The 25406-nt window shown below is 43.7% G+C and overlaps 1 protein-coding gene across 3 annotated transcripts in view; it reads left to right on the top strand.

The window, feature by feature from the left end:
- Positions 1–25406, top strand: part of ift74 (intraflagellar transport 74) — an 89928-nt gene that overhangs the window by 33792 nt on the left and 30730 nt on the right. For all 3 annotated transcript variants that reach the window (XM_038804026.1, XM_038804025.1, XM_038804027.1), the window contains exons 8-12: positions 2081–2219; positions 6492–6554; positions 11230–11373; positions 15799–15839; positions 16169–16248. In XM_038804026.1, the coding sequence (XP_038659954.1) occupies positions 2081–2219; positions 6492–6554; positions 11230–11373; positions 15799–15839; positions 16169–16248 (467 nt within the window). The remainder of the gene's footprint in view (positions 1–2080; positions 2220–6491; positions 6555–11229; positions 11374–15798; positions 15840–16168; positions 16249–25406) is intronic.

Below are 25406 nucleotides of genomic sequence, written 5' to 3'. Positions count from 1 at the left end.
ATGCAGATGTGCGTGCACTCAGAGAAAGTGAGCTCCAGATCATTATCGAAGCCTGCAAGAAAATGGTCTTTCAGCAAACACCTGAAAACCAAGGTCCTCTTCTAACCAACTCCCAGAGCACAGTGCCTCTTCCCTCCTATTCCCCCCACCCCCCAACCACCCCAGCCATTGATTAAGGCTATTGGCAAGATCCTGGAAAATGTGAACCATTTTCCATAGGGGGCAGCAGGGTAGCATGGTGGTTAGCATAAATGCTTCACAGCTCCAGGGTCCCAGGTTCGATTCCCGGCTGGGTCACTGTCTGTGCGGAGTCTGCACGTCCTCCCCCTGTGTGCGTGGGTTTCCTCCGGGTGCTCCGGTTTCCTCCCACAGTCCAAAGATGTGCGGGTTAGGTGGATTGGCCATGCTAAATTGCCCGTAGTGTCCTAATAAAAGTAAGGTTAAGGGGGGGGGTTGTTGGGTTACAGGTATAGGGTGGATACGTGGGTTGAGTAGGGTGATCATGGCTCGGCACAACATTGAGGGCCGAAGGGCCTGTTCTGTGCTGTACTGTTCTATGTCTATGTTCTATGTTGGAGCCTCCCCTGATGAAGGCAGACAGTCAACGAAATTCATCTATGCCTCCTACATGCCAGTGTAGCCTTTGACTGATCGGAAAAAATGGGATTTTGGGGACCGAGACCAGGGTAATAGTTTACCAGGCAGCGAGTTCCTATATACTTTGGAGACTTGGACAGCCTACATTAAGCACCTCAAAGTACTGCAGTGGTATCTTTGCAAGATCCTCTAAACCGAATGGCAAGAAAGGTAGTCCAACAGTAGCATCCTCTCCCAAGCAAACATGCCCAGCATTGAGGCACTTATCACTCAAACCTGCTCTGCTGGGCACGACTTGTTGTTTGTACGCCGAACACCAAACTCCCCATGCATGTGTTCCTTGGAACTCCGTCAAAGCAGGAGCCTCTGGAGAACAGCGGAAACACTTTAGGGGCTTCCTCAAAGCATCGCTAAAAAGATCAAACATTCCTGCCAACCTCTGGAGACCCTGGCTTCTGACCGACCAAAATAGAGAAGGTTCATTCAGGAAGGCACTGAACACATTGAGAGACTGCATCCGAAGTGTCTGGAGGTAAAGTCGAGGCCTGGAGAGAGTGCAGAAACCTTCAAACACCTCATGTTCCTGACCCTTCAGGCACCTCCTGCCCTGCGCATGGCAGAGGCTGCAAATCAGGCATTGGACTTATCAGCCATTTCAGAAGCCTTTGAACCTGAGTGGAAACAAATCATCCTCGATCCCGAGGGACTGCCAAAGTCGAAGAGGCTGAATGAAGTCATTCACAGACCCTGGCCTTGTTCCTGTCGGAACTTTGCTGGAAATCCGTGCCTGAAGCTGGTCCGTCTCATGTCAGCCATTTGAAAGAAGCATAGGTAGACTAAATGAGGTCCCTCTCATGTTGCCACATATTCTCTGGTTAACTAAAAATAACATTGACTACATACTTGTAAATATCCACAAACATGAGTATCCCATTTTCACAATCTAAAAGAAATGGAATATGCTTTAAGGGCGGCACGGTGGCATAGTGGTTAACACTGCTGTTTCACAGCTCCATGGACCCGAGTTCAATTCCGGCCTCAGATGACTGCCTGTGTGGAGTCGCACTTTCTCCCCGTGTCTGCGTGGGTTTCCACCGGATGCTCCGGTTTCCTCCCACAGCCCAAAGATGTGCAGATTAGGTGGATTGGCCATGCTAAATTGACCCTTAGTGTCCAAAAAATTAGCTGGGGTTACGGGGATAAAGGGGGACAGGGTGGAGGTGTGGGCTTGAGTAGGGTGCTCTTTCCAAGGGCCGTGCAGACTTGATGGGCCAAATGGCCTCCTTCTGCATTGTAAAGTCTGTGATTCTATGAAAATCCTCACAAAATCTACAAAGCAGTGCAATTTATTTTTGTTTTATTTCTCCAAACTGGCAGCCATTTGAATAATAGTTTCTTCTTTGCTAGTTAGAAGTCCATTTTAAGATTGTTGCTTTAAAATATATTGAAAGATTCAGGTTTTGTGAACTTCTCTTGGTTACAGGAAAGAAGACCTTATTCGAGTTATCGATGAAGAAATTGAACGAGAAAAGCAAGCGGCAGATACCATCATCAAAAACATGGCAGAAGACAAACAAGCCAGATATATGAAAATGAAAGCAATTAATGAACGTTTATTGCAGGTTGGTGCTTTTTCCTGAAGCAAGTGATGACCTAAAGTTCAAAATATAGGAACCTGGGAAAATTTGAAAGATTTGGCCAAGATTAAGACAACATGGAGATGCATCTCATCAGTGAATTAACTGGGAGACACTCCGACACAATTCTGACTTCGGTGCAAATTATCATTTGAATCTCCTGCAGTATCCTCTCTCTACATCAGCATCAGCACGAGTAAAGCAAAGAGAGCAAAAGTATCATGATAATAAAATGTAACTTTAAGATTTCACTTATTACAGGGTTAAAGGGTATCTGACATTACAGACTCCAATCCAAATTCAGTGAATGTTCAAACACTCTTTTGCATGAATGTTAACCTCTATTTCTTACCTAATGGTTGCTCGCTTTCTATAAAGATGTTGGGATAAATTCTGATACTTTTACATGGATAAAAACATAACAGCTCTTGCACTTGGGCTAGTTTTGGAAATGCCTTCCATTCATGCTTTTGAACTGGCTTTTCCTTCCTACTTGATGCCAATCCTCTGGCTTATCACTCCTTACACATTCTCTCTGATTTTTCTTTTAAGCAGAATGTCAGTTACAGTGCACAAATTGTCCAACAATATGGGGATCCCGGAAAACACACGTTTTGAATTTTATAATTTTGTTCCCTCACCCTCCACTACTATACCAATGGGTGTTACGGTAAAATCCTGTGTTCCGGATCCTGAAGTTCCCCTTTGCTGTGGTACAGAACAGTAATTCACTGTCTCTTTTTTTTCCTGAGACCCTTTAATTCGTTCGCCCGAGGCTACTGTCATGTATTTATTAAGAAGTCTTACAACACCAGCTTAAAGTCCAACAGGTTTGTTTCGAATCACTAGCTTTCGGAGCACAGTTCCTTCCTCAGGTGAAATTGCTGTGTTGTTCACCCGAGGAAGGAACAGTGCTCTGAAAGCTAGTGATTCGAAACAAACCTGTTGGACTTTAACCTGGTGTAAGACTACTTACTGTGCTCACCCCAGTCCAACGTCGGCTTCTCCACGTCATGTATTTAGACATGGAAAGCTTTCTGGAGTGAGATCGCCTTCGCTGGCAGCTGCAGCTCATGTACAAGAATTCTGGATCCCTGTAAAATCTCTGCAGTGCAATTCAGAGCAAGAAGGTTAAAGGAAATTGCACTCCAAGAATTCCTTTTCAAGTGTGGTACCCCAAGCAGGAGCAGCCCTCATTGGTGTCGTTTGTCAGCTTAGTTCACAGGAAACTTTATCTACATCACTTTCTTGGATATCAAACTAACCGTAGTCAAGGCTGACTGAAGGGTACCATGTGCAAATGTAACTGAAAAGGCTTCATTATTTACATTTACTTAAGTCCACAAAACTCGTAATGTTATTGTCTGTGTTGGTCAGAAAAGCATAAAACTGTTTCTTGGCCTCCGATTGCTACACTCAAAAGGGATGTCTGACTAGCCTGCACAGGATGAAGTTTCAATAATGTTTTCCTGTTTTGTTTGTAATAAACCTTTCCTGTTTAGCTAGTTACCGAAATGGTTACAAACTTTGTGCTTTAGCGTATACCACAGAATCCAGAATATGTTCAGAGGTGCTTATAGTATCTTAGACCTTTTGCATATGCACAGTGGAAGGGTGTAATTATATTGCAGGCACCATTTTAGGCACGATAACTGCTTTGGCCATGTGGACCTGTTATTATTCTTATACTGCCTACTCCCTGTGACTTGTTAATGAAGAAAAATACAGTTCAGCACATCTGCAAAGCTTCACTTACTGACAGTCCAATGTTGATTTTATTATTAAAGAACAGGCGAGACATTTAACTATTGTGACAGGGTGATTGACGGCCAGTACGTTGGCCACAGACTGGAGGTCTCTGCGCCCTGGGTAAGATTATGACTACTTCAAAGATAATTGCACCTACTTTAAAGATAATTGAGTTGGAGTAGGAAGGAACTTGGCTCAACCAAGTTAGCATAAGAGAGGTTCAGGAGACATAGGGGAGTGAAAAGAATTGGAGAGATGAAAGAAGTTCTGTGTGGTCTGAAAGGAATAGAATGCACATTTTTTAAAAATGCATTTGGAACGTGAATTATTCATGGAAGATTGTAAAGGAAAGGAGGCTCTAAGGCAGTGGGACCCTGTTGCACGTAAGGGAGAGCGATTCCAATGGAGAAAACAGTTTGAGAATTGGTGCATACCACTGGTACACGAGCCTTTCGTTTACATAATTATGGAAATTCTGAGAGTGCATCCAAGGTCCTGTTCTGAATGGCAAAGTCAAATCCATGAACACTGCTTGTTTCTGCAACTGCCCCTCCCAAAGAAAGCAGGTCTCACCAAGGGCGGCGATGTCAGTTTGAAATCTCGATATTTCACGGTATATGATTATTTTGGTATTGTACACTTGAGATTATCCATGAGTGATATTCCAAGTTGCAAAATTCAAAGTTTTCTTTCTTCAACCACAAAGTTAATGATCCCACAGAGTGTGATCACAGAGAGTGATTCCCCAACGAAGAAAAGATGGGACGGCCTATTTTTAGCACCTTTTTTTTAGCACCCTCCTCTTTTGGAGTGAAAAGAAAAGTCACAGATGTCGTTTCCCAAAGACACCTCTTTCCCAACACAAGTGTCCATTGTTCTTCATGAATCTGTCGCCTGTGTGCAGATTTTTGACTAGGGACTTCCAGGTACACAGTCCTGCCCTCATCAACATTTCTCCATCGCAATCGGGGTTAGCAAATGGACCTTGGTAGAAGCTTGCATGTGCTTTTGTTTAACATGGGGAATTTGGGCCATCATCATACCCACACGATTATAGAAACTAGGAGCAGGGGGAGGCTATTCAGCCCTTTAAGTCTATTCAACCACTCAAAATGGTTATGGCTGGTCCTCTATCTCAATGCCATATTCCTGCTTTCTCTCCATACCCCTTGAAGCCATTAAAATATTTTTTACAAATCTATATGTTTCTTGAATGCATTCAGTGGCTTGGCCTCAAACAGCATTCTGTGGTGGAGAATTCTAAAGGTTCACTACCCTTTCAGTGAGGAAATCTTTCCTCATGTCAGTCCTAAATGGTCTAGCCAGTATACTACGATTCTGTCCCCTGGTTCTAGATTCCTCAACCAGGGAAAATATCCACCCTGCATCTGGTCTGTCCAGTCCTGTTAGAATTTTATACACCCCCTCGCCTTCTAAATTCTACCGAATACAGGCCCAATCGAACCAATCTCTCCTCATTGGAGTCCCGTCAATCCCAATTTCAGAGTGAACTTCCACTGCACTCCCTCTATGGCAAGTATATCCTTTCTTAGGTATGGAGACTAAAACTGCATGCAATACTCCAGGTGTGGTCTCACCAAGGACCTGTTGGGTTAGCGGACAGATTTCAATGACATGTCGATCCGGGGTGATTGGGACCTCCTTGGCACTGCAGCCCTTTTCCCTCTTCGCTGCCAGTGAGATGCACAGTCCTCCTTTGCCTCTTCTGCCTTTGAGGAGATTTTAAACCGCACTTTGTCTGGCACTTCTCCCCGATATTGCCACCACGGGTAGCCCCACGAGAAGAAAGGGGCTCCTGACGTTACCATTCAAGGGACCTTTGGAGCACACAAACCTCCCCACCATGCCAATGATGGGAATTGGTAATGCAGTTAGTGTGAAGAAGCCATGAGAGTGTGAACAACTTGCTCAAAGGGACCTGAAATACTTTGCTGAATTTTACTTTGATAACTTCTCACCTTCGTGCCTCTGTGGAGCAACCCTTTACAGTTGATTTGTAGATGCTACAGTAAAACAGCTTCAAATAAGAGTTTCTTTTTTAAATTTAGAGTAGCCAATCATTTTTTCCAATTAAGGGGCAATTTAGGGTGGCCAATCCACCTATCCTGCGCATCTGTTGGGTTGTGGGGGCGTAACCCACACAAACACGGGGAGAATATGCAAACTCCACACGGACAGAGACCCAGGGCCGGGATTCGAACCCGGGTCCTCAGCGCCGCAGGCAACAATGCTAACCACTGTGCCACCGTGCTGCCCAGCTTCAAATAAGAGTTGTACAATTTCTAAAATTTTCAGTTTGGGAGAAGTAGCAAATATTCTTAATCACATTACGGAATAATTTTATTCTGCCACAGAAATACTCTCGTATTCCTCAGAGTCATATAGAAATCCTTAATGTCTGCCCAGTGTTTGTCCAATGCTGGCTGTTTAGATTGATGAAGGTACTATTTAATCTTACGTTAAAACCTTTCCCTTGTGTGTTTTCAGGAGTTGGATGCTCGACAGCAAGAGTTGGATATATTAAACACGAAGAAGGAAACCCTGGGGGCTGTAAGAGTTCTGAACATTTCCATCTCCATTTGTATTTTATTTAACTATTCAGTGACTATTCAACGGGCTATTTTGGTTTGGAATTTTTCAAGTTGTAACATCAGAGTTGGCCTTAGGAAAACAAAAGTGTTATATTCTGACTTTCCTATATCCTAGTAAATAGATTTTACTAATTACAAAGCAATTAGTCTTGCAGAACATACATCACTGCCCTCCTATTTAACTAGCACCATACTTTTTACAAAATTTCATTTTTGTAATAAATGCGTACGACTTGTAGCAATGTAAATAATGGTGGGTATTCTTCTAGCCAGCTGGATTTTCAACATAATGGCTTCCAAAGAAGGAAAATTATTTTTTAATTGTTGCTCGATCTGAATTGTTTTCAGATTTGATCACCTGACATTACTATTGTGTCTGTCTGTCAGTGGTTGCCATCTATCTTGAGCTTGAATATCGATCATCCACTTCAAAACTCAGTAATAGCCAAGTGACAATACTCAGCTAGCATTGGACTTTAAAGGTCATCAGTTCTTTTTTACCAGCATGCCCATTGGCATTTGTTCGGAGTTACCTCTAATATCAGCTGGTTAGCTCTTTGCTAAAAGTTCAGAAAATTTCAGAATCTGGGAATTACAACAAATCTGCCTCATTGATGCAGAATAAAAAGCAATCTGAAAAAAAAAATGCCAGCTTCAAATTGAATGTTTAATTTTACAGTGGAAAAAAACAGTCCACTTAACGCAACGAACAATCACTACTAATGAGTTTGAGAGATAACACCCGCAAAAGGGATTAATGAGTGTGTGAACGGTAACAGGCGCCATATCAGTTCACCCCAGGACACTTCACAGGAGCATTATAAAGCAGAATTTGGTACCGAACCATGTAGTGGTATTAGGTCAGATGGCCAGAAACTTGGTAAAGGAGGTAAATTTTAGGGAATAACATGAAGGAGGAAAGAGAAGTGGAGGGAGGGAATTACCGAGCTCAGGGCCTGGTCAGCAGAAGGCACCGCTGCCAATGGTAGACTGATTAAAATTGGATTGCTCAAAAGGCCAGAATGGGGCTGGTTTAGCTCACTGGGCTAAATCGCTGGCTTTTAAAGCAGGCCAGCAGCACGGTTCGATTCCCGTACCAGCCTCCCCGGACAGGCGCCGGAATGTGGCGACTAGGGGCTTTTCACAGTAACTTAATTGAAGCCTACTCGTGACAATAAGCGATTTTCATTTCATTTCATTTTCGAATTGGAGACGTTTTGTCCTGGCAGATACAAATGTCCAACTTTCATACCAAATGAATGCAATGGTTCAGCAAACTATCAAAATTCATCTTTGTGCAAGATATTCTGCCTTCATCTGTTTGAATTCTGGACATAACAATGCAAAAGCAAGAGTATAGTGGTGTAATAATCAATGTTATAAGTTAACACTTAGTAACACTTACACCATTCTTTTAGTTCCAGTTATCATGTCTCGTTAGTCTGATTATCTCATAGAAAAATCAATTGCGATTCTTGATCATTCAACATGTTTATCAGCGGGTTCTCCAACCCCCCGCCGGGTCGGAGAATCCCCGGGGGGGGCTGTGCGAATCCCGCCCCGACACCGGCTGCCGTATTCTCCGGGCCGTTTTTCGGACAGGGGTGGGTTCACACCCGGGGGGGGGGGGCGTTGGCAGCGGCCTGCCCAGCAATTCTTCGGACCCCGATGGGCCGAGCGGCTGTCCGTTTCTGGCAAGTCCCGCCGGCGTGTGTTACGCATGGTCCCACACAGCAGGACCTGGCTGTTAAGTCAGCGGGGGCGTGAGGGGATCCGACCTCGGGGGGGGGGGGGGGGGGGGCACAGTGGTCTGGCCCGCAATCGGGCCCACCAATTTAGAGGTGGGCCTGTGCCGTGGGGACACTCCTTCCTTCCGCGCCGGCCCTAGTATGGCTCCGCCATGGCTGGCGCAGGGAAGAGAACCCCCCGCGCATGCACCAAAACATGGCAGAGCTGCCGCGCATGCGTGAACTCGCGCAGTCCCTTCGGCGCCTGCTGAAGCGGCACCAACCCATCCGGCGTCCGCCTGGCCCCAGAAAATGCAGAGAATTCCACACTTTTGGGGGCTGTTAACGCCGGAGTGGTTGCCGCCGGTTTTCCCGCTGGCTTGGGGACTTAGTCCTTGGAAAGGAGAATCCCCGCCATATATGTCTGATGTGCAGAATGTGGCATGGGCCCAAGTGGAAAAAAATCCTTTTAAACTTGTAAGTTATGCAGCGGTGCGGCACCTTCTGAGCTGCAACACAATCACTAAATAATTTAGTGGCAATGTATTTGGATTGGATTGGATTTATTTATTGTCACTTGTACCGAGGTATAGTGAAAAGTATTTTTCTGCGAGCAGCTCATTCAGATCATTAAGTACATGAAAAGAAAAGGAAATAAAAGAAAATACATAATAGGGCAACACAAGGTATACAATGTAACTACATAAACACTGGCATCGGATGAAGCATACAGGGTGTAGTGTTAATCAGGTCGGTCTATGAGGGTCATTTAGGAGTCTGGTAACAGCGGGAAGAAGCTGTTTTTAAGTCTGTTCGTGCGTGTTCTCAGGCTTCTGTATCTCCTGTCCGATGGAAGAAGTTGGAAGAGTGAGTAAGCCGGGTGGGAGGGCTCTTTGATTATGCTGCCCGCTTTCCCCAGGCAGCAGGAGGTTAGATGGAGTCAATGGATGGGAGGCAGGTTCATGTGATTGACTGGGCAGCTCCGAAACAGACCATTTGGCCTAACTGGCCCATGCTGCCGTTTATGCCCCCATGAAAGCCTCTTCCCACTCCTCTATGTCTATCCCCATCAACATATCCTTCTATTCCTTTCTCCCTCGTGTGTTTATCTGGATTCCCCTTAAGGCATCTGTGGTTTTCCTCGGATGGTGATGTCCAGCACAAGGGGACATAGCTTTAAATTGAGGGGAGATAGATAGAGGACAGATGTCAGAGGTAGGTTCTTTACTCAGAGAGTAGTAAGGGCGTGGAATGCCCTGCCAGCAACAGTAGTGGACTCACCAACACTAAGGGCATTCAAATGGTCATTGGATAGACATATGGATGATAAGGGAATAATGTAGATGGGCTTTAGAGGGGTTTCACAGGTCGGCGCAACATCGAGGGCCGAAGGGCCTGTACTGTGCTGGTATGTTCTATGTATTCACTTGTGGAATGTGGAATGAGTTCTGCATTCTAAACACTCTGTGTAAAGAAGCTTTTCCTGAATCCCTTACTCAGTTTATTAGTAACTATCTTAAATTTATGGACCTTATAGTGATGTAGCTTGTCCCAACTCTTGATGCCACATGTCTGGGAGTGTAATGAGGATATTCTACAGTTACTCACAGAAAGATCTACCTTTGTGAGAATGTTCGTCAAGAGCACTTGCAGTTTTAGTGGCTTGTCGTAGTGAAGGCTACTGCCCATTCACACCTGTTCCAGCGATAGTACATAGCACTGCCTCACCAAAAAATTGGAACAGTAAGAAACATTCTCCTTCCCCTTTGTAACAGCAATAGTATTAAATGCAATTTTATCTATAAACTGAAAATGTTGTAAAGTGAGATTTTTATTCATTTGCAGGATGTGGGCGTCACTGGGTTAGGCCAGCATTTATTGCCTATCCTAGTTGCCCTTCAGAAGGTGGTGGTGAGCTGCCTTCTTGAACCGCTCCAGTCCCTGAGGTGTAGGTCCACTCTCAGTGCTGTTACGGAGGGAGTTCCAGTATTTAGCCCCAGCGACAGTGAAGGAACGGTGATATATTTCCAAGTCAGGGTTGTGAGGGACTTGGAAGGGGAACCTCCAGGTTCCCAATTATTTGCTGCTCTTGTCCTTCTAGGTGGTCGTGGGTTTGAAAGATGCTGTCAAAGGAGCCTTGGCGAGTTACTGCAGTGCACCTTGTAGATGGTACACACGGCTGTCACTGTGCGCCGGTGGTGGAGGGGGTGAATTTATGTGGAAGGGGGAGCAATCAAGTGGACTGCTTTGTCTTGGATGGCGTTGAGCTTCTTGAGTATTGTTTGAGCTGAACTCATCCAGGCAAGTGGAGAGTATTCCATCACACTCCTGACTTGTGCCTGGTTGATGGTGAACAGACTTTGGGGAGTCAGGAGGTGAATTACTCGCCGTAGGATTCCTAGCCTTTGACTACCCTTGTAGCCACAGTATTTACAGCTATCAAACCGTAATACAATTTGGCAACTCTTGAGTAACTTGCCAACTGCAAGAGTCGGGATTCTGAACATTAGCAGAAACCAAGCTGAAGGCTATAATTCAGATTCACTGAATTATTGCATTAAATAGGCTGAATACTGACCACATCTCAAATTTAAATAACCTAAAATATTTCTATTGAGCAGCAGACACCATAATGGTGATTGATATTGTTGGGCAGCAGGAGATTGCAAGAACATTGTAAGCTCATTTTTCAGTAAATAAACTTTATTGTATGTTAACAAGGGACTATCCAGATCGCAATTGTAATGGCCAAACATTTTTATTTATGCGAATGCATGTGGACAAGCTTGACACCTATTCTAATTCCACACTTGCTGTCATTATTACATTTTTCCAACATTAATTGTAATGTGAGAAAGAAGTGATGTAAGGTAGTGCATAAAATTCAAACTGTGTATATTTTCACAGGAGATAGCACATTCCCAGGTGAAGCAGGAAGCTGTGGTGCTATATGAAAAGCTGCATGAGCTGGAAACTCACCGAAGTCAGATGGTTGCAGAGGATAAGAGTATGGGATCGCCACAGGAGGAGAGGGAACGGCTCCTAAAACAGGTGAGGAAACCATCTCTTAACTTCCTCCCAAGTAGCCGAGCTGGCAATGCACTTTTATCAAACCGCTACAAAGAACTGCAACAATTTGAATAGAAGGCGCGCTAACACCTTCTCAGGGCAACTTGGGATTGGCAGTCTTGCCAGTGATGCCCACATCTGAATTTTATTTTAAAATTAATATGCACTATATTGAACCAGAAAGGTTGATTTATATTCAGGTTGGCAACTTCTGCAGAACTGGATAAGATCAATTATTCTCCTATTTGGTATACTTTGATTTCCTACGCTTTTTACATTATGCTGTGAGCATTGCCCTGAGCTCCAAAATGGGGTTTCGGAAGTTCAATTGCTGCATTGTATTTCTTGATTTTTTTAGAAAAATAATCATCGCAATAAAACATTTAGTTCCTGACTAGAGCAACAGCAGAAGTTTGTGGAATACTTGGCGAAGGAAACTGAATTCAAGCCAGTCTTAGCTATCATTTGAACTCTACTGTGCTCATTAGATTATTTAGCTTTGACACTGGACAAAACACCTTGCAGTCCCACAGGGCGGGTAGGAAATATTATCCAAGTCAGCCACTCCCTTACTAAAGCACATTTCCTGTTGGCTGATCTTCGGGTAGCAAACTGTCTAAGCCATCAAGCTAAAGGAAGGAACATTATACTGATAATAGTTGTAAATATCTAACGGGAAGAGTTTCATTTGTATAGCACCTTTCACAACCTCATGATGTCCCAAAACGCTCTACAGCCAATGAAGTTATTTTAAAGTGTTCTAATGTAGGAATTGTGACAAGACTAAGATCCCACAGACAACAATGGGATGATGACCAGACATACAGTTATGGTGGTCTGGAATGAGGGATAAATATTGGCCAGGACATCAGGGAAAACTGAAGGAGATTGGGATCGGAAAATGTACATCCAACTCAGAGATCCCAGTTACTGAGAGCTCTTGCTTGGCCGTGGATTAGTTCCTGCATTTTCTGGATATAAAGTTGCTGCACTTTGGAGGTCTGACGGCATCTGTGGAGAGAGAAGGGAGCTAAAGTTTCGAGTCTGGATGACTCTTAATGTTAGCTTCATTCTCTTTCCACAGATGCTGTCAGACCTGCTGAGATTGTCCAGTATGTTCTGCTTTTGTTTCCGATTCCAGCATCCGTGGTAATTGGCTTTTATCTTCGTACTTTAGAGTCTGATAAGTTTCAATATATGTGCTTATCATGAAAATTTCACCTGTGCTACCCATCACTCTTCTGCAGTACTACAGTAATCCAGAGACCCAGAATCATGCCCTGGGGACCCGGATTCGAGTCCTGCCATGGCAGATGGTAAAATTTGAATTTGATAAAAATCTGGATTTAAGAGTCTAAAGGTGACCATGAAACCATTGTCAATTGTCGTTAAAACCCATCTGGTTCGCTAATGTTCTTTAGCGAAGAAAATCTGTCGTCTAGCCTACATGTGACTCCAGATCCACAGCAATGTGGTTGACTCTTAAATGCCCTCCGGGATGGGCAATAAATACTGGCTCAGCTAACGACGCCCACATTCCATGAACGAATAAAAAAACCTGATTATTAGCCACATATTCTCCTCTTAACTAATGAGTTGCAATGTATTTCATAATAACAAGCACTGTTAGCTGGTTAACAACTTCTGCTGTAATAATGGAACCGGGAACTTGTTGAGTCAGTCTCAAAGGCAAGCTCTTACTCGAACCTTCGCAATAATGTAATCCAAAAGGAAATGATGGTTTAATTGTTTAAAAAATAATTTCCATTACTGTGCGTTAATAGCTTGAAACTGAGTCACAAATGGGCACAGGACTTACTGATTCCTTGTGGATTGCCTAGGACACCAGAACCCAGTTTGAAAACCTATAAATTAAACAATAGGATGCTATTTTCTGCTTCATGAAGACTAAATCAATCACTGTTGAAAAATATAGCCCATACTATTTGCTCACTTACAAATATTGAGTTAATTGGCTTGGTAATTGAAGCAGTCCGTGTTCACATGCAACAAGATTTGGACGACATTCAGGCTTGGGCTGATAAATGGCAGGCAAGCAACATTTATACCAAACATGTACCAGGCAATAACCATTTCCAATGAAAGAGAATGTAACCATCTCCCCTTGACAATCAATGGCATTACCATAGTTGAAGCCACCACTGTCAACATCCTGGGGTTACCATTTGCCAGAAACGAAACATAATAATAATCATTTATTGTCATAAGTAGGCTTCACTGAAGTTACTGTGAAAAGCCCCGAGTCGCCACATTCCGGCGCCTGTTCGGGGAGGCCGGCACACAAATTGAACCTGCGCTGCTGTTTTCTTCAGCATTACAAGCTAGCTGTTTAGCCCACTGTGCTAAACCAGCCCTTACTGGGCCAGAGATATAAACACAACATCTATGAGAGTAGCTGAGTACTGTGCTTCTGTCTGCAAACTGGTAGATGTTTAGCTGAATGAGACCATGAAGAACATCTCGCGAGTAATCTGGTCAACAAACACATTGCCTAGTTGTGCTGTGCTGCATTGCGTCACCACAATCTATCATGTAGTTAGCACAGCACGATGGCTAGAAAGAGTGCACAAAACTCCAAATCTGCCATTGGTAGACGATATCAGCCATCCACCCAGAAAATGCCTCATCTCAAGACGGCCAATCTGCCCGAGCTAGGCAGTTCTGGTGTGGACCTGTGGAAGAACCTGCAGGACAACACCAACACCAACAACAGCCAGAGAATCAGTACTTGGTTAATGATCCCACGTTGGAAATCCCAGGCTTCCACCTCGCATGTGGCTAATGGGTCAAACTGAACAGGTAGCGCACTGGAGTTGAACGCTGCCACAACAACCTCTTCCATTGTGAACACCGGTACTCACTCCTGTGCAATTGTGGCAAAGTGTAAACCTAGGTGCGTGTAATTGACTGGTGCCCCGATCTGTGCTTCAGTGACCGTCCCACTGCCCTACACCAGGCTGATGAGGAGGCTGCCAGCTGGCTGAAGAATTGGCTGTTCATCGGTACATACGATAGTCGTAGCTACGAGTGCAAATCAGATGCTGGGAATTCTGCAGTGAGTAATTCACTTCCTGACTCCTTAAAGCCTGTCCACCATCTGCAACGTGCAAATCAGGAGTGTGCCAGAATACTCTCCATTTGCCTGGATTAGTGCGGCTCTGACAACACACAAGAAGCTCAACCCCATCCAGGATTGGCACCCCATTCATCACCTTAAACATTCATTCTCTCCACCACTAACACAGTGCCTGAGTGGGATACTTTCCAGAGACCCAAAGAAAGCTAAGTTGGAGACCTGGGGCGGGATTCTCCCCTACGCGGCGGGTCGGGGGGCCCCGGCGTAGGGGAGTGGTGCCAACCACTCCGGCGTCGGGCCTCCCCAAAGGTGCGGAATTTCCGAGATTCACGACGGCCTCGGAGGCCGCTCCTCGCCCCCTATTCTCCCCTCCCGGTGGGGCTAGGAGCGGCGCTCCGTAAATCTCGGCCGCGGGGGCGTCGCGCCAAGAATGACGCTGCCGGCGCGCCTAATAACGTCAGCCTCGCATGCGCAGGTTGGTCGGCTCCAACCCGTGCATGCGCGGCTGACGTCATGACGCTGACGGCACAAACCCGTGCGTGCGCGGTGGCCGTCTTTCCCTGCGGGGCGGCTTGGTCTTGCGGGGCGGCGGAGGGGAAATAGTGCGTCCGATTTGGCCACCTACAATCCCCAAAGGGGCTTCTCACTCCCGTTTCACGACGGCAGCGAATTATTTGTTAATTCAATTGTGTTGCAACCCCAGGTCAACGCAGGCTGGAATTGACGGACCCTAGCCCAGGGTGTTGGAACACTAGTATGCTGTACTGGAAGCTACATATATTAATACACAGGGCCGTGTTCTTTGCAGACAGAACATGTGCACACGTTGCACCTGTTTCAGCTAATAAGCAACAGCCATTCGCTGGTTCGTTGCCCAGGGCAAAGACTTGACCCATCAGAGTCAAGCTTCCTGCTTTACATTTCAAACAATACTTGGTAGTTAACCATCAATTCCATGGCAATGCCTCTACTAATCAGAGTCCACTTGCCAACCATTCATCACTCTCTTTGCATATTGTATACATTTGTTGTCCTCCCTTACATTGGTATTCTTGCAAATTTTCCTGATCAGTGCAAGACAAAAAACTTCAACAAAATGTTTTTCAGCAGTATTTTGGTCTCAACACCTAATGTGCTCATTTCAGTTATTTTCCATGGGATATCTGACATTTATGTTTTCATGTCATTCATTACATTTTTAAAGTTTTTAAGGATGTGTCTCGAGGACAATCAAATTAAAATTTCTTGCTTTGAAACTATTTCTATTAGGAGGCTCCACTGTTCATTAAACTGCATTTTCATTTGAACAGGTTAAAGAAGACAATCAAGAAATAGCAAGCATGGAAAGACAGTAAGAAATTACCTTGACATTAAAATTATTTCAAATAATTTAGTGATAGTTAATTTGTGTTCATTTATTCCATTGAGATAATATATTCTTGACTGTTTGCTTGAAGTGTTCTGTTTCTCAAAACATGAATAAATTGTATTGCGGGAAATTAAAAGTGTAAGCTAAATTGGTTTTGGTGGATCTAGTGTCATGTTTTACGTTAGCACTTCATTTCATGTAGTTTCCAGGCAGACTTACCATTTCAGCTTCAGTCGAGTAACATGTTGTCATTGTTGTGTATGGGAATCTTTGGTCTAAAATACAAATGATGACTGAATATTTAATTATAGACTTACTGAGATGAGGGAGAAAATTAACCAGGTAACTGAGGAAATTCGGCATCTTGACATGGATCTGGAAGAGCACCAAGGTATGCTGTCTTGCCCAAGAATGAAAGTATACTGTTATATTAAGAGGTTCATAGACAACTCTGCATTTTGTTGACTTTTGATTGCCCCTTTTAGAGAGAGTCATTCAGCAAGCATTATAGCAATGCATTTATTTGCAAAAGAATGTTTGGAATGCCTAGTCATGGTAAACTATGTTACATGGTGACACTACGATTGGATCATAACAGAGAGCTTCTATTGTTTCTTCTCTCACTCCTCTCTTAGCCTATATTCACATAATGTGCTTTAATAAAGAATTGCATGTGTTTCTTCCTTGGCTTTTAAAAAAAAAAACAATCTTTCAGCTATCTGTAGCAGCAAATTGTTACAAAAATTGAAGGATGTTTGTCATTTGGAGCTTTCACCATTGTAAATTAGACATCATTTCAATACTCTATTTCTAGCGTGCACTGGTAAAGATGCAATTTCAAATTGAAGTGACATCAGTTGGGAGATGCAGTACATTATGAAATATGTAATACATAATGTAAGAATCATTATGTTCAGATCATAGAAGGTTTAGAGCATAGAAAGAAGCCACATGGCCCATCGTGACTGCACAGACTGAAAAACAAGCTATCCAGTCTAACCCCCTTTCCAGAATTTGGTGCGAGGCCCTGCAGGTGCACGTCCAGACACCTTGAGTTGAGGGTTTCTGCCACTACTATCCTTTCAGGCAGTGAAAATCAGACTCCAAAGCCCTCTGGGTTCTTCTCATCTCCCCCCTAATGCTTTTACCAATTGTTATAAATCTATACCCCCTTGTCACTGACCTGTCTGCTGAAGAAAATAGACCCTTCCTATTCTAGCCCAGCCATTCACAATTTTGTACATCACAAGAAAATTCCCCTCTGCCTCCTTTGTTCCAAGGAGAACAACCCCCAGCCTGTGCAAGCTTTCTCATTGGCTGCAAATTTTCAGTCCTGGCAAAATCCTCGTAAATCTCATGTGTACCCCTGTACCCCCTCTCATGCAATTTCATCCTTTTTGTAATGAGATGACCAGAACTGTTTGTATTATAGCTCTTATGGGTAAAGGGATCAAGGGATATGGGGGAAGGCAGGATCAGGGTATTGAACTTGATGGTCAGCCATGATCATAATGAATGGCAGAGCAGGCTCAAAGGGCCGACTGGCCTCCTCCTGCTTCTATTTTCTATGTTTGTTTGCATGTAACTGCTTACAATACTCAATATATAGCCTAATGACCCAGGAATCTGATTCACTTCTTCCTACAACATCTCTCCAGGCAGACATTCATCAGCTCCAACCTCCACAATTTGCTCTTCTTATGTTCACTAGCAAATGGCACTTTGAGGTCTTGTTTTTCAATATCTTGCCTAGCTCACTAAAATCTGCTTTCAGCTCCTCATCCTTCTGTCTACCTATGTCGTTGGTTCCGATGTAAACCACAACCTCTGCTGTTCACTGTCCCATTGAAGAATGCCCTGCAGCCAGTAATGTGAATCCCTGACCCTGGAACCAGGGAAGGAACATAACATATGAGGAGTGGTTGGATCTGGAGCTTGGAGCTTAGAAGGATATGGGGGGATCTTATTGATATTTGCAGGATACTGTGAGCCCTAGATAGAGTGGACGTGGAGCGGATGTTTCCAATAGTAGGAAACAAGAAGCTAAGGACACAATCTCAGACTAAAGGGACTGTCCTTTAAAACTGAGATGAGGAATTTCTGTGGAACTATTTGCCGCAGAAGGCTGTGGGGGCCAAATCACTGAGTGTCTTTAAGACAGAGATAGATAGGTTCTTAATTAATAAGGGGATCAGGGGTTAAGGGGAGAAGGCAGGAGAATGGAGATGAGAAAAATATCAGCCATGATTGAATGGCGGAGCAGACCCGATGGGCTGAATGGCCTAATTCTGCTCCTGTGTCTTATGGTCTAATGTCCTGGAGTCACGTCTACGGCCGCTCTCGTTAATTTCTATGAATTCAGCTACCATTAAATATATAAATTGTATTGTTTGCCCTCAGCGTAAATGAGGATGTTGCTTGAAAGGTATTTGGATAAAATCACCTTGGGATAATTCTCTTTATGATGCTCATCCTTAATTTCCTGCCATTGGAGATCAGTTATTGTTTCTCCTCTTGAAATGTAAAAGCAGCAATTTTTCCTGCACTGCCAGTTGTATCTACTGTCTCTCCGCTCCCACCTCCCCCTCCCCCCCCCCCCCCCCCCCCCCCCCCCACACAAACACACACACACTTTACTTGTTCTTAAACTGTTCACTGTTTTGTAACTTTCCTTTTGCATTCGAATGCTTTTAAAATTTCATCCGTGTTTCTAATTGGGTTTCTTAATATTATTTGCCATGGTTCAAGTTGGTGAACCTTTTTTCCTTGCTGGTATATCTTTTGTTTCCTGTTGCTGTTTGCATACAAACTTTGCTGTTTGTCAGTATCATTGATATCAAATCTTACTCTACTTGAGTACGGTTCTTCCTTTATAATAATAAAAAAACAGACTTCATGGCCACTTTTCAAAAGCAGAGTGTCAGTTTTGTCCTACGATTTCAGATGAGACAGCATTCATTCTGAATGAGTTGTTTTCTTTGAAGAAAGAGATTTCCTGTATGCAGTTCCCCCTCTTCCTTCTATTGCCACAAATGCTTCGTATTATTTGGAAGGAAATAAAATAATCATCCTCATGACCGCATACCCGGGCATTGCAGTGCAGTCTGATTCATTGCGATCCTCGCTAGAGAATTTGCGGATCCAGTGTTTGTCGGACCAGGCACAGTAACTCCCAGAACCTACAACTGATAACGTGACCTTCAGTCCACTTTAGGGAATTTTGGCTTCCATTAGCTATCGTGACATTGTTGCTATATAGAAAACCCCTGCGTAGACAGCTTATGGTGCTAAATGAAAACATTTCTTAGATGACGGCTAGGATATGTGATCTTCCCAAAATGTGCTCAAACCCATTTGTCTGATGGCAGGGTAAGGTAATGATGCGAGGACTTGAAAAGTTGTCCCCACTATTTCTACAGTTGTTCTTCGCTGTTTCATAGAAGTTTCATAGAATTTACAGTGCAGAAGGAGGCCATTCGGCCCATCGAGTCTGCACCGGCTCCTGGAAAGAGCACCCTACCCAAGGTTAACACCTTCTCCCTATCCCCATAACCCAGCAACCCCACCCAACACTAAGGGCAATTTTGGACACTAAGGGTAATTTATCATGGCCAATCCACCTAACCTGCACATCTTTGGACTGTGGGAGGAAACCGGAGTACCCGGAGGAAACCCACGCACACACGGGGAGGATGTGCAGACTCCGTACAGACAGTGACCCAAGCCGGAATTGAACCTGGGACCCTGGAGCTGTGAAGCGATTGTGCTATCCACAATGCTACCGTGCTGCCCACTTAAATTGGTTTTGCCCGTAGCAAGTTTTTTCAGAACAATTTGTGGCTCTGTATTCTTTTGGGGGTGAGCACTTTTTAGCTTAACAGCTATCACGCGATTCGATAAAATCCCTACAACGCAGAAGGAGGCCATAACCAGATAATATCCCTCCTGTAAATGGAGCTTGAACTCAAGTCAAAGAACAAGTTAAAACTAGATCCAGAATAGATAATCGACGACACACTACTTGATCATAGCTTTTCAAAGTGTGTATTTTACTGTATGACAATAAGTACTCTAGACTAGTGGATTAATAATCATCGACCCCAGTCTGGTCTAAATGATCATACTCATTCAATGAAAGTGTAGCCTGTGAAGTGTTTTAGGAAGCAGGTATTTTAAACTTACTTATGTTTACTCATTACTTGAAGATATAGCAATCTTCATGCTGCTCTCTATTCCTCAGCATGTGCTTCCTTCACAGGCAGTCTGCATTGCCCATGTGGAAGCTGTACTGCATTCCCAGCTTGCACCGCCAGCCCTGCCCAGTATACATTATTTTGCATGCCCTGTTTGAGCGCTACTGGTACAAACCTTTCTCCAGTTCAGCACTGAAATTGCATGGTTGGATGTGGTTTTTCCATTGCAGTTCCTTAAATGATGACCTCTGAGGCAGGTAGACCATCTCGGAAGGAACAAAGACCAGGTGTTTCCCCCAAAGGAAGCAACAACACATTCCTAGGGATTAACCTCTAGTTCATCTCTTTTGTTCCTCTCTTGGCATCTAAATGTTAGTGTGTTTGATCAAGACCTGCGAGCAGGTTATTTTATCATAGAGAATGCTAGAACACGTGATCTAAATCAAAGCACACATTTAGGTCAGGATTTCTTACTCCGGAAACTGGGCATTTAAAGCAGGGATGTCCTTTGATTGTATTGTCATATTTTAACTATCATGGGGTGTAATCTTGGAATTCCAGTTCCTACTGCTCCCCTAATGTCACATATGAATTGAAGAAAGCGAGTCAGGAAATGTGGCAATGGGATGCAGGAGGACTTGCTGATCTATTATTGTGTTGTTGGGCTGGAGTAGTTTCAGCACCTCCCAAAGACTACCAGCTGTAAACTCTGACTTTATTGTAACGTATTTACTGCTGGGACACTCCCTTTTGAGAAATATTTTTGTCTTATCGCATTGCTTTAGTTTTCACACTGGAGAGAAGAAGGAAGAGGGGTGACTTGATAGAGGTGTACAGGGTGATGAGAGGCATGGATAGAGTGGATAGCCAGAGAATTTTCCCCAGGGCGGAAATGGCGGCCACGAGGGGACATAATTTTAAGGTGATTGGAGGAAGGTATCGGGGAGATGTCAGAGTCTGTTCTTTACTCAGAGAGTGGTGGGTGTGTGGAATGCACTGCCAGCAGAGGTGGTGGAGTCAGAGTCATTAGGGACATTTAAGCGACTCTTGGACAGGCACATGGACAGCAGTAAATTGAAGGGGTGTAGGTTAGGTTGATCTTAGATTAGGATAAGTAGTCGGCACAACATCGTGGGCCGAAGGGCCTGTTCTGTGCTGTACTGTTCTGTGTTCTATTACACTAGCTTCATTCAATGCTTCTTTCTCCTAGATTCTCAGATCACATGAGTATATGTCACCTCCTTCTATGATATTTCAGACCATTACACTTGACCGTTTATGGAATTTAATTGAACACATCCCATTATACTACAGCTAATAGTGAAGAAATTGTCACTTCTAGGCATTTTATATACTAACAAAGTTACCAGGTTAGGAGCTTTATAAAGGCTATTGCCAAATTATGCTGCATTTCACTTAGTGACCTATGTTGCTTTAACCTTCATCCCTTTTTGTTTTTGCATCACAAAATTTTTCACCTTTGTGGTTGCAGTTTCTTTATGCAAAGCCACAATTCCATTGAAAGCTTGTGCAGCTTATTTTGTTGATCAACACCCAGGGACCATGGAGCCTGGGTCACTGTAAGGACCCTACTGTTAATCCCCATCCCTTGTTTTTCCTTTTAATTTCCGTTATTCTGCTATTTCATTTTCTATCTTTGACAATTAATGGGACCTATTCCTTTAAGATGGACTTCACCTTTAATTTTAAAACAGGAATCTCCATACAGGATGTGCTGTTTGGTCTGACAACAGTGATGATACATCATGATGGACTTGGCTGATGGAAAATGAGCTGTTTACATTGCAGGCTTCTTAGCTAATAAGTATGTTGGTTGGTGCTGACCGTTCTGGAATGTTCTGCCAAAGGCAGGAAGGCTTCATCTGGTTTTCAGTTTTGGTGTGATCAAGAAGCTGGAGGGCCACAGTCCTGATCCCTCTGACCTGATGGACTCTGTCTGAAGGTTCAAAGTAAAGACCTTTCTCTCTGCACAGCTAGATTAAACTGCAGGGATATCCAGTCCAGGACCGCTACAGGCCGGGTCAGTTGTTTACAAACCCCTTTGAAACGCTCCTGTGTGAAACTCAGCTCCTATCTGAGACAAGCTGTTGGTTATTCTGGTGGAGTTCGAAAGAATTACATAGGCCTGAGGCTGTTCTTTTCTTGAAGGTCCAAGTTAATAAAAGTGAAAGTGACTGCCCAGATGAAAACCTACAGCTTGGGAGTTCTGACTGAATGCAACTGTCATAAGATCCTCATTCGCAATTCAGCTGGTAATTTCAAACATTCCTTGTTCGGGGAGAATAGCCGGTTACAACAACTTCAATATCAGCAAGAAGGACATTCATGTCTCTTTTTCCATTTGAATCCCTTTAATTTTACCCCTCCCCTGCTTTGTGTGTCTGTCTTGTGTGTGTTGGGTAGAGGGTGGGATGGTAAAAGCAGGGCGGGGGGGGAATCAGTAGATTAGCTGGCCGCTATTTCGTCAATTATTGCATATTTCAACTTTGTTCCTGCTATAAATAGTTATTGTGTTCAACTTTGAAAGCTGGTGGCTATAACTTATTGAGCAATCAAGGGACCGCAGATTTTACGCACATTATTGGTTAATTCACTGATGTTGGAACTGGGGTCTGTGGGGCTGGAATCAACTGTGCACTAGCCCAGGGTACCGTAACACCACAGTCTGGCAGGCAGAAGTCCAACCCAAGCCCTGGATGAAATACCAGACTTCATAGTCTAAAAGAGTCTTGCACTGTTTACAGTATAGGAATAGACTATTTGATTCATGTGGGTTCCATTTACCCTTCTCCAGCCTTTGTATGACTGGCTGAAGAAAGTAGCCATTATCGCAGTAGAACTATGTTTCACTACAATTTTAAAATCCTGTCGAGGGGTAGAAATAATCTTAATAAATGCATGTTTCTAAATCCTTGGAGATGAAATGTGGCTCACAGTCCTAAATGAACAAAATGTGTTTGAAATATGTGGTTGCTATTAATTATTCCAAACAACCACTGCGGAATTATATGAGAGAGTTGCCAACGGTTGATTTCCAAGTGTTCGATCAATAACTTGCCAATCTTTGTAATTTATTTACATTTTTTGCATTTTATTTACACCACCAGAGAAGCAATATTCCTGGCCTTTTGCAGATTTGAAGTGTTCATTTTTTCATTTTCCTGGTCATTATTTAGTGTAAGTTTTTTGTAGAGTCTTGTAGTTTTACAGCACAGAAAGAGACCCTTCGGCCCATCATGTCTGCACCAACCATCAAGCACCTAACTAATCTAATCTAATTTACCTCCATAGCCTTGAATGCAATGGCATTTCAAGGGCTCATCTAAATACTTCTTAAAAGTTGAGGGTCCCACCTTCACCACCCTTTCAGGCAGCAAATTCCAGATTCCCACCACCCTCTGGGTGAAAATCTATTTCCTCACATCTCCTCTAAACCCTTGCCCATTATCTTAATTCTATGCCCCCTGGTTATTGACCCCTCCACTAAGGGGAAAAGTACCTTCCTATCTATCCTGATTATGTCCCTCATAATTTTATACACCTCAATCAGATCCCCCCTCCGCCTTCTCTGCTCCAGGGAAAACAACCCCAGCCTATCCAGTCTCTCTTGACAGCTGAAACGCTCCAGCCCAGGCACCATCCTGGTGAATTTCCTCTGCACCCTCTCCAGGGCAATCACATCCCTTCTGTAGTGTGGTGTCTAGAACTGCACACAGTACTCCAGGTGGGGGCTAACCAGCGTTTTATACAGCTCCAGAATAACCTCCCTGTTCTCACAATCAATGCATCTGTTAATAAAGAATCCCATAGGCCTTCTGAACCACCTTATCTACCTGTTCTGTTGTCCTCAGAGATCTGTGAACCTGCACACCAAGGTCCCTTTGATCCTCTACTTCCTAGGGTCCGACCATTAATTGTATATTCTTTTGCCTTGTTGGTCCTCCCAAAATGCATTACCACACACCTTTCATAGATATATTCTATCTGCCACTCTTCTGCCCATCTAACCAGCCCATTTATGTTATCGTATAATCTTCTCACTCTTTACCAGAACGCCAATTTTTGGGTCATCTGAGAACTTACTTATCATTGTGATCATTAATATATACTACAAACAACAAGGGACCCAGCACCGATCCCTGTGGAACACCACTGGACACAGCTTCCAGTCACAAAAACAACCTTCAATCATCACCCTCTGCCTCCTACCACTAAGCCATTTATGGATCCGCTTTGCCAAATTACCCTGGATCCCAAGGGCTCTTACCTTCTTCACCAGCCTCCCATGAGGGAGGTATTAGTATTTTGTTAGGTATTAGTATTCAGAGATATGCTACTGTGCAACGGTGGTGGAGGGAGTGAATGTTTAAGGTGGTGGATGAGTGTGAAACAAGTGGGCTGCTTTGTCCTGGATGGCATTGAGCTTTGTTGAGCGTTCCTTCAGGTCATGTCTTGGGATCAGGTTCCAATCCAAAACATGAACACGATCTTGGCTGACACTCTAGTGCAGTTCTGGGGAGTTTGGCACTGTTGGAGGCACTGACCTTTGGATGAGACAGAAAACTGTGATCTCATCTGCCAGCTCGGGGTTGCAAAATATCGCCCATCTTCCCAAAGCCTTTCCTCCAGTGTGACGGAATATGCTCCACTTGCCTGAATGAATGCTATCTTGTGTTGAAGAACATTATTGCCCTTATTAATTGTTCATTTTTCTTCTAGTTGCAGAGCATTATAAATTACAAATCATTCCGTTTTAGGTAGAACTCTTTCCCTTCACTTTAGAAAATAAGTAATTATAATGTAGCCATATAAATGCTTCAGCTTTCCAATTCTCAGCTTTGTCTCTTTTCACTGTTTTACATTTCTCTCTTGCCTATTTGTCCACTGGCTTATTTCACTGGATAAAATCTCAGAAGGTAAGGATGACTTTCTCCTCCAGCTTAATCTTCCTCTCTGTTTGCAAGCCACACTTTACAAATAAGCGGGCTACCGAGATGGCTTCTTAAAATTGCAAGTGTAGTAACAAATCACTGAACTGATTGAACCCTGGACTTTAGAAAAGTTTTAACTTGGTAACCAAAGTGAACACTGACTGAATGTGTTTGTTTTCCACAAGTTCTGTTGTGGGTTGACCCTGTTCAGAGTTTTGTTGTGTGCGCATAATCACAATTTAGTAAGATAACATTCTTCCCCGTTTACTCATCCTGTGCACATGAGTAAAGATGCAAACCATTGTCACCCTAACTCGGTTTTGAAAAATGCAGCACCTGTTGTGCTTTAGATCTGAAAAGCAGAGGAAGGTCCCACATTTCTTTCAAATATATGCTGATGTAAT

The sequence above is a fragment of the Scyliorhinus canicula genome, chromosome 8 (genome assembly GCF_902713615.1).
Source record: "Scyliorhinus canicula chromosome 8, sScyCan1.1, whole genome shotgun sequence".
Taxonomy (NCBI): Eukaryota; Metazoa; Chordata; class Chondrichthyes; order Carcharhiniformes; family Scyliorhinidae; genus Scyliorhinus; species Scyliorhinus canicula.
Note: the sequence above shows the minus strand (reverse complement) of the source record. Positions and strands in the feature narration are given on the sequence as shown.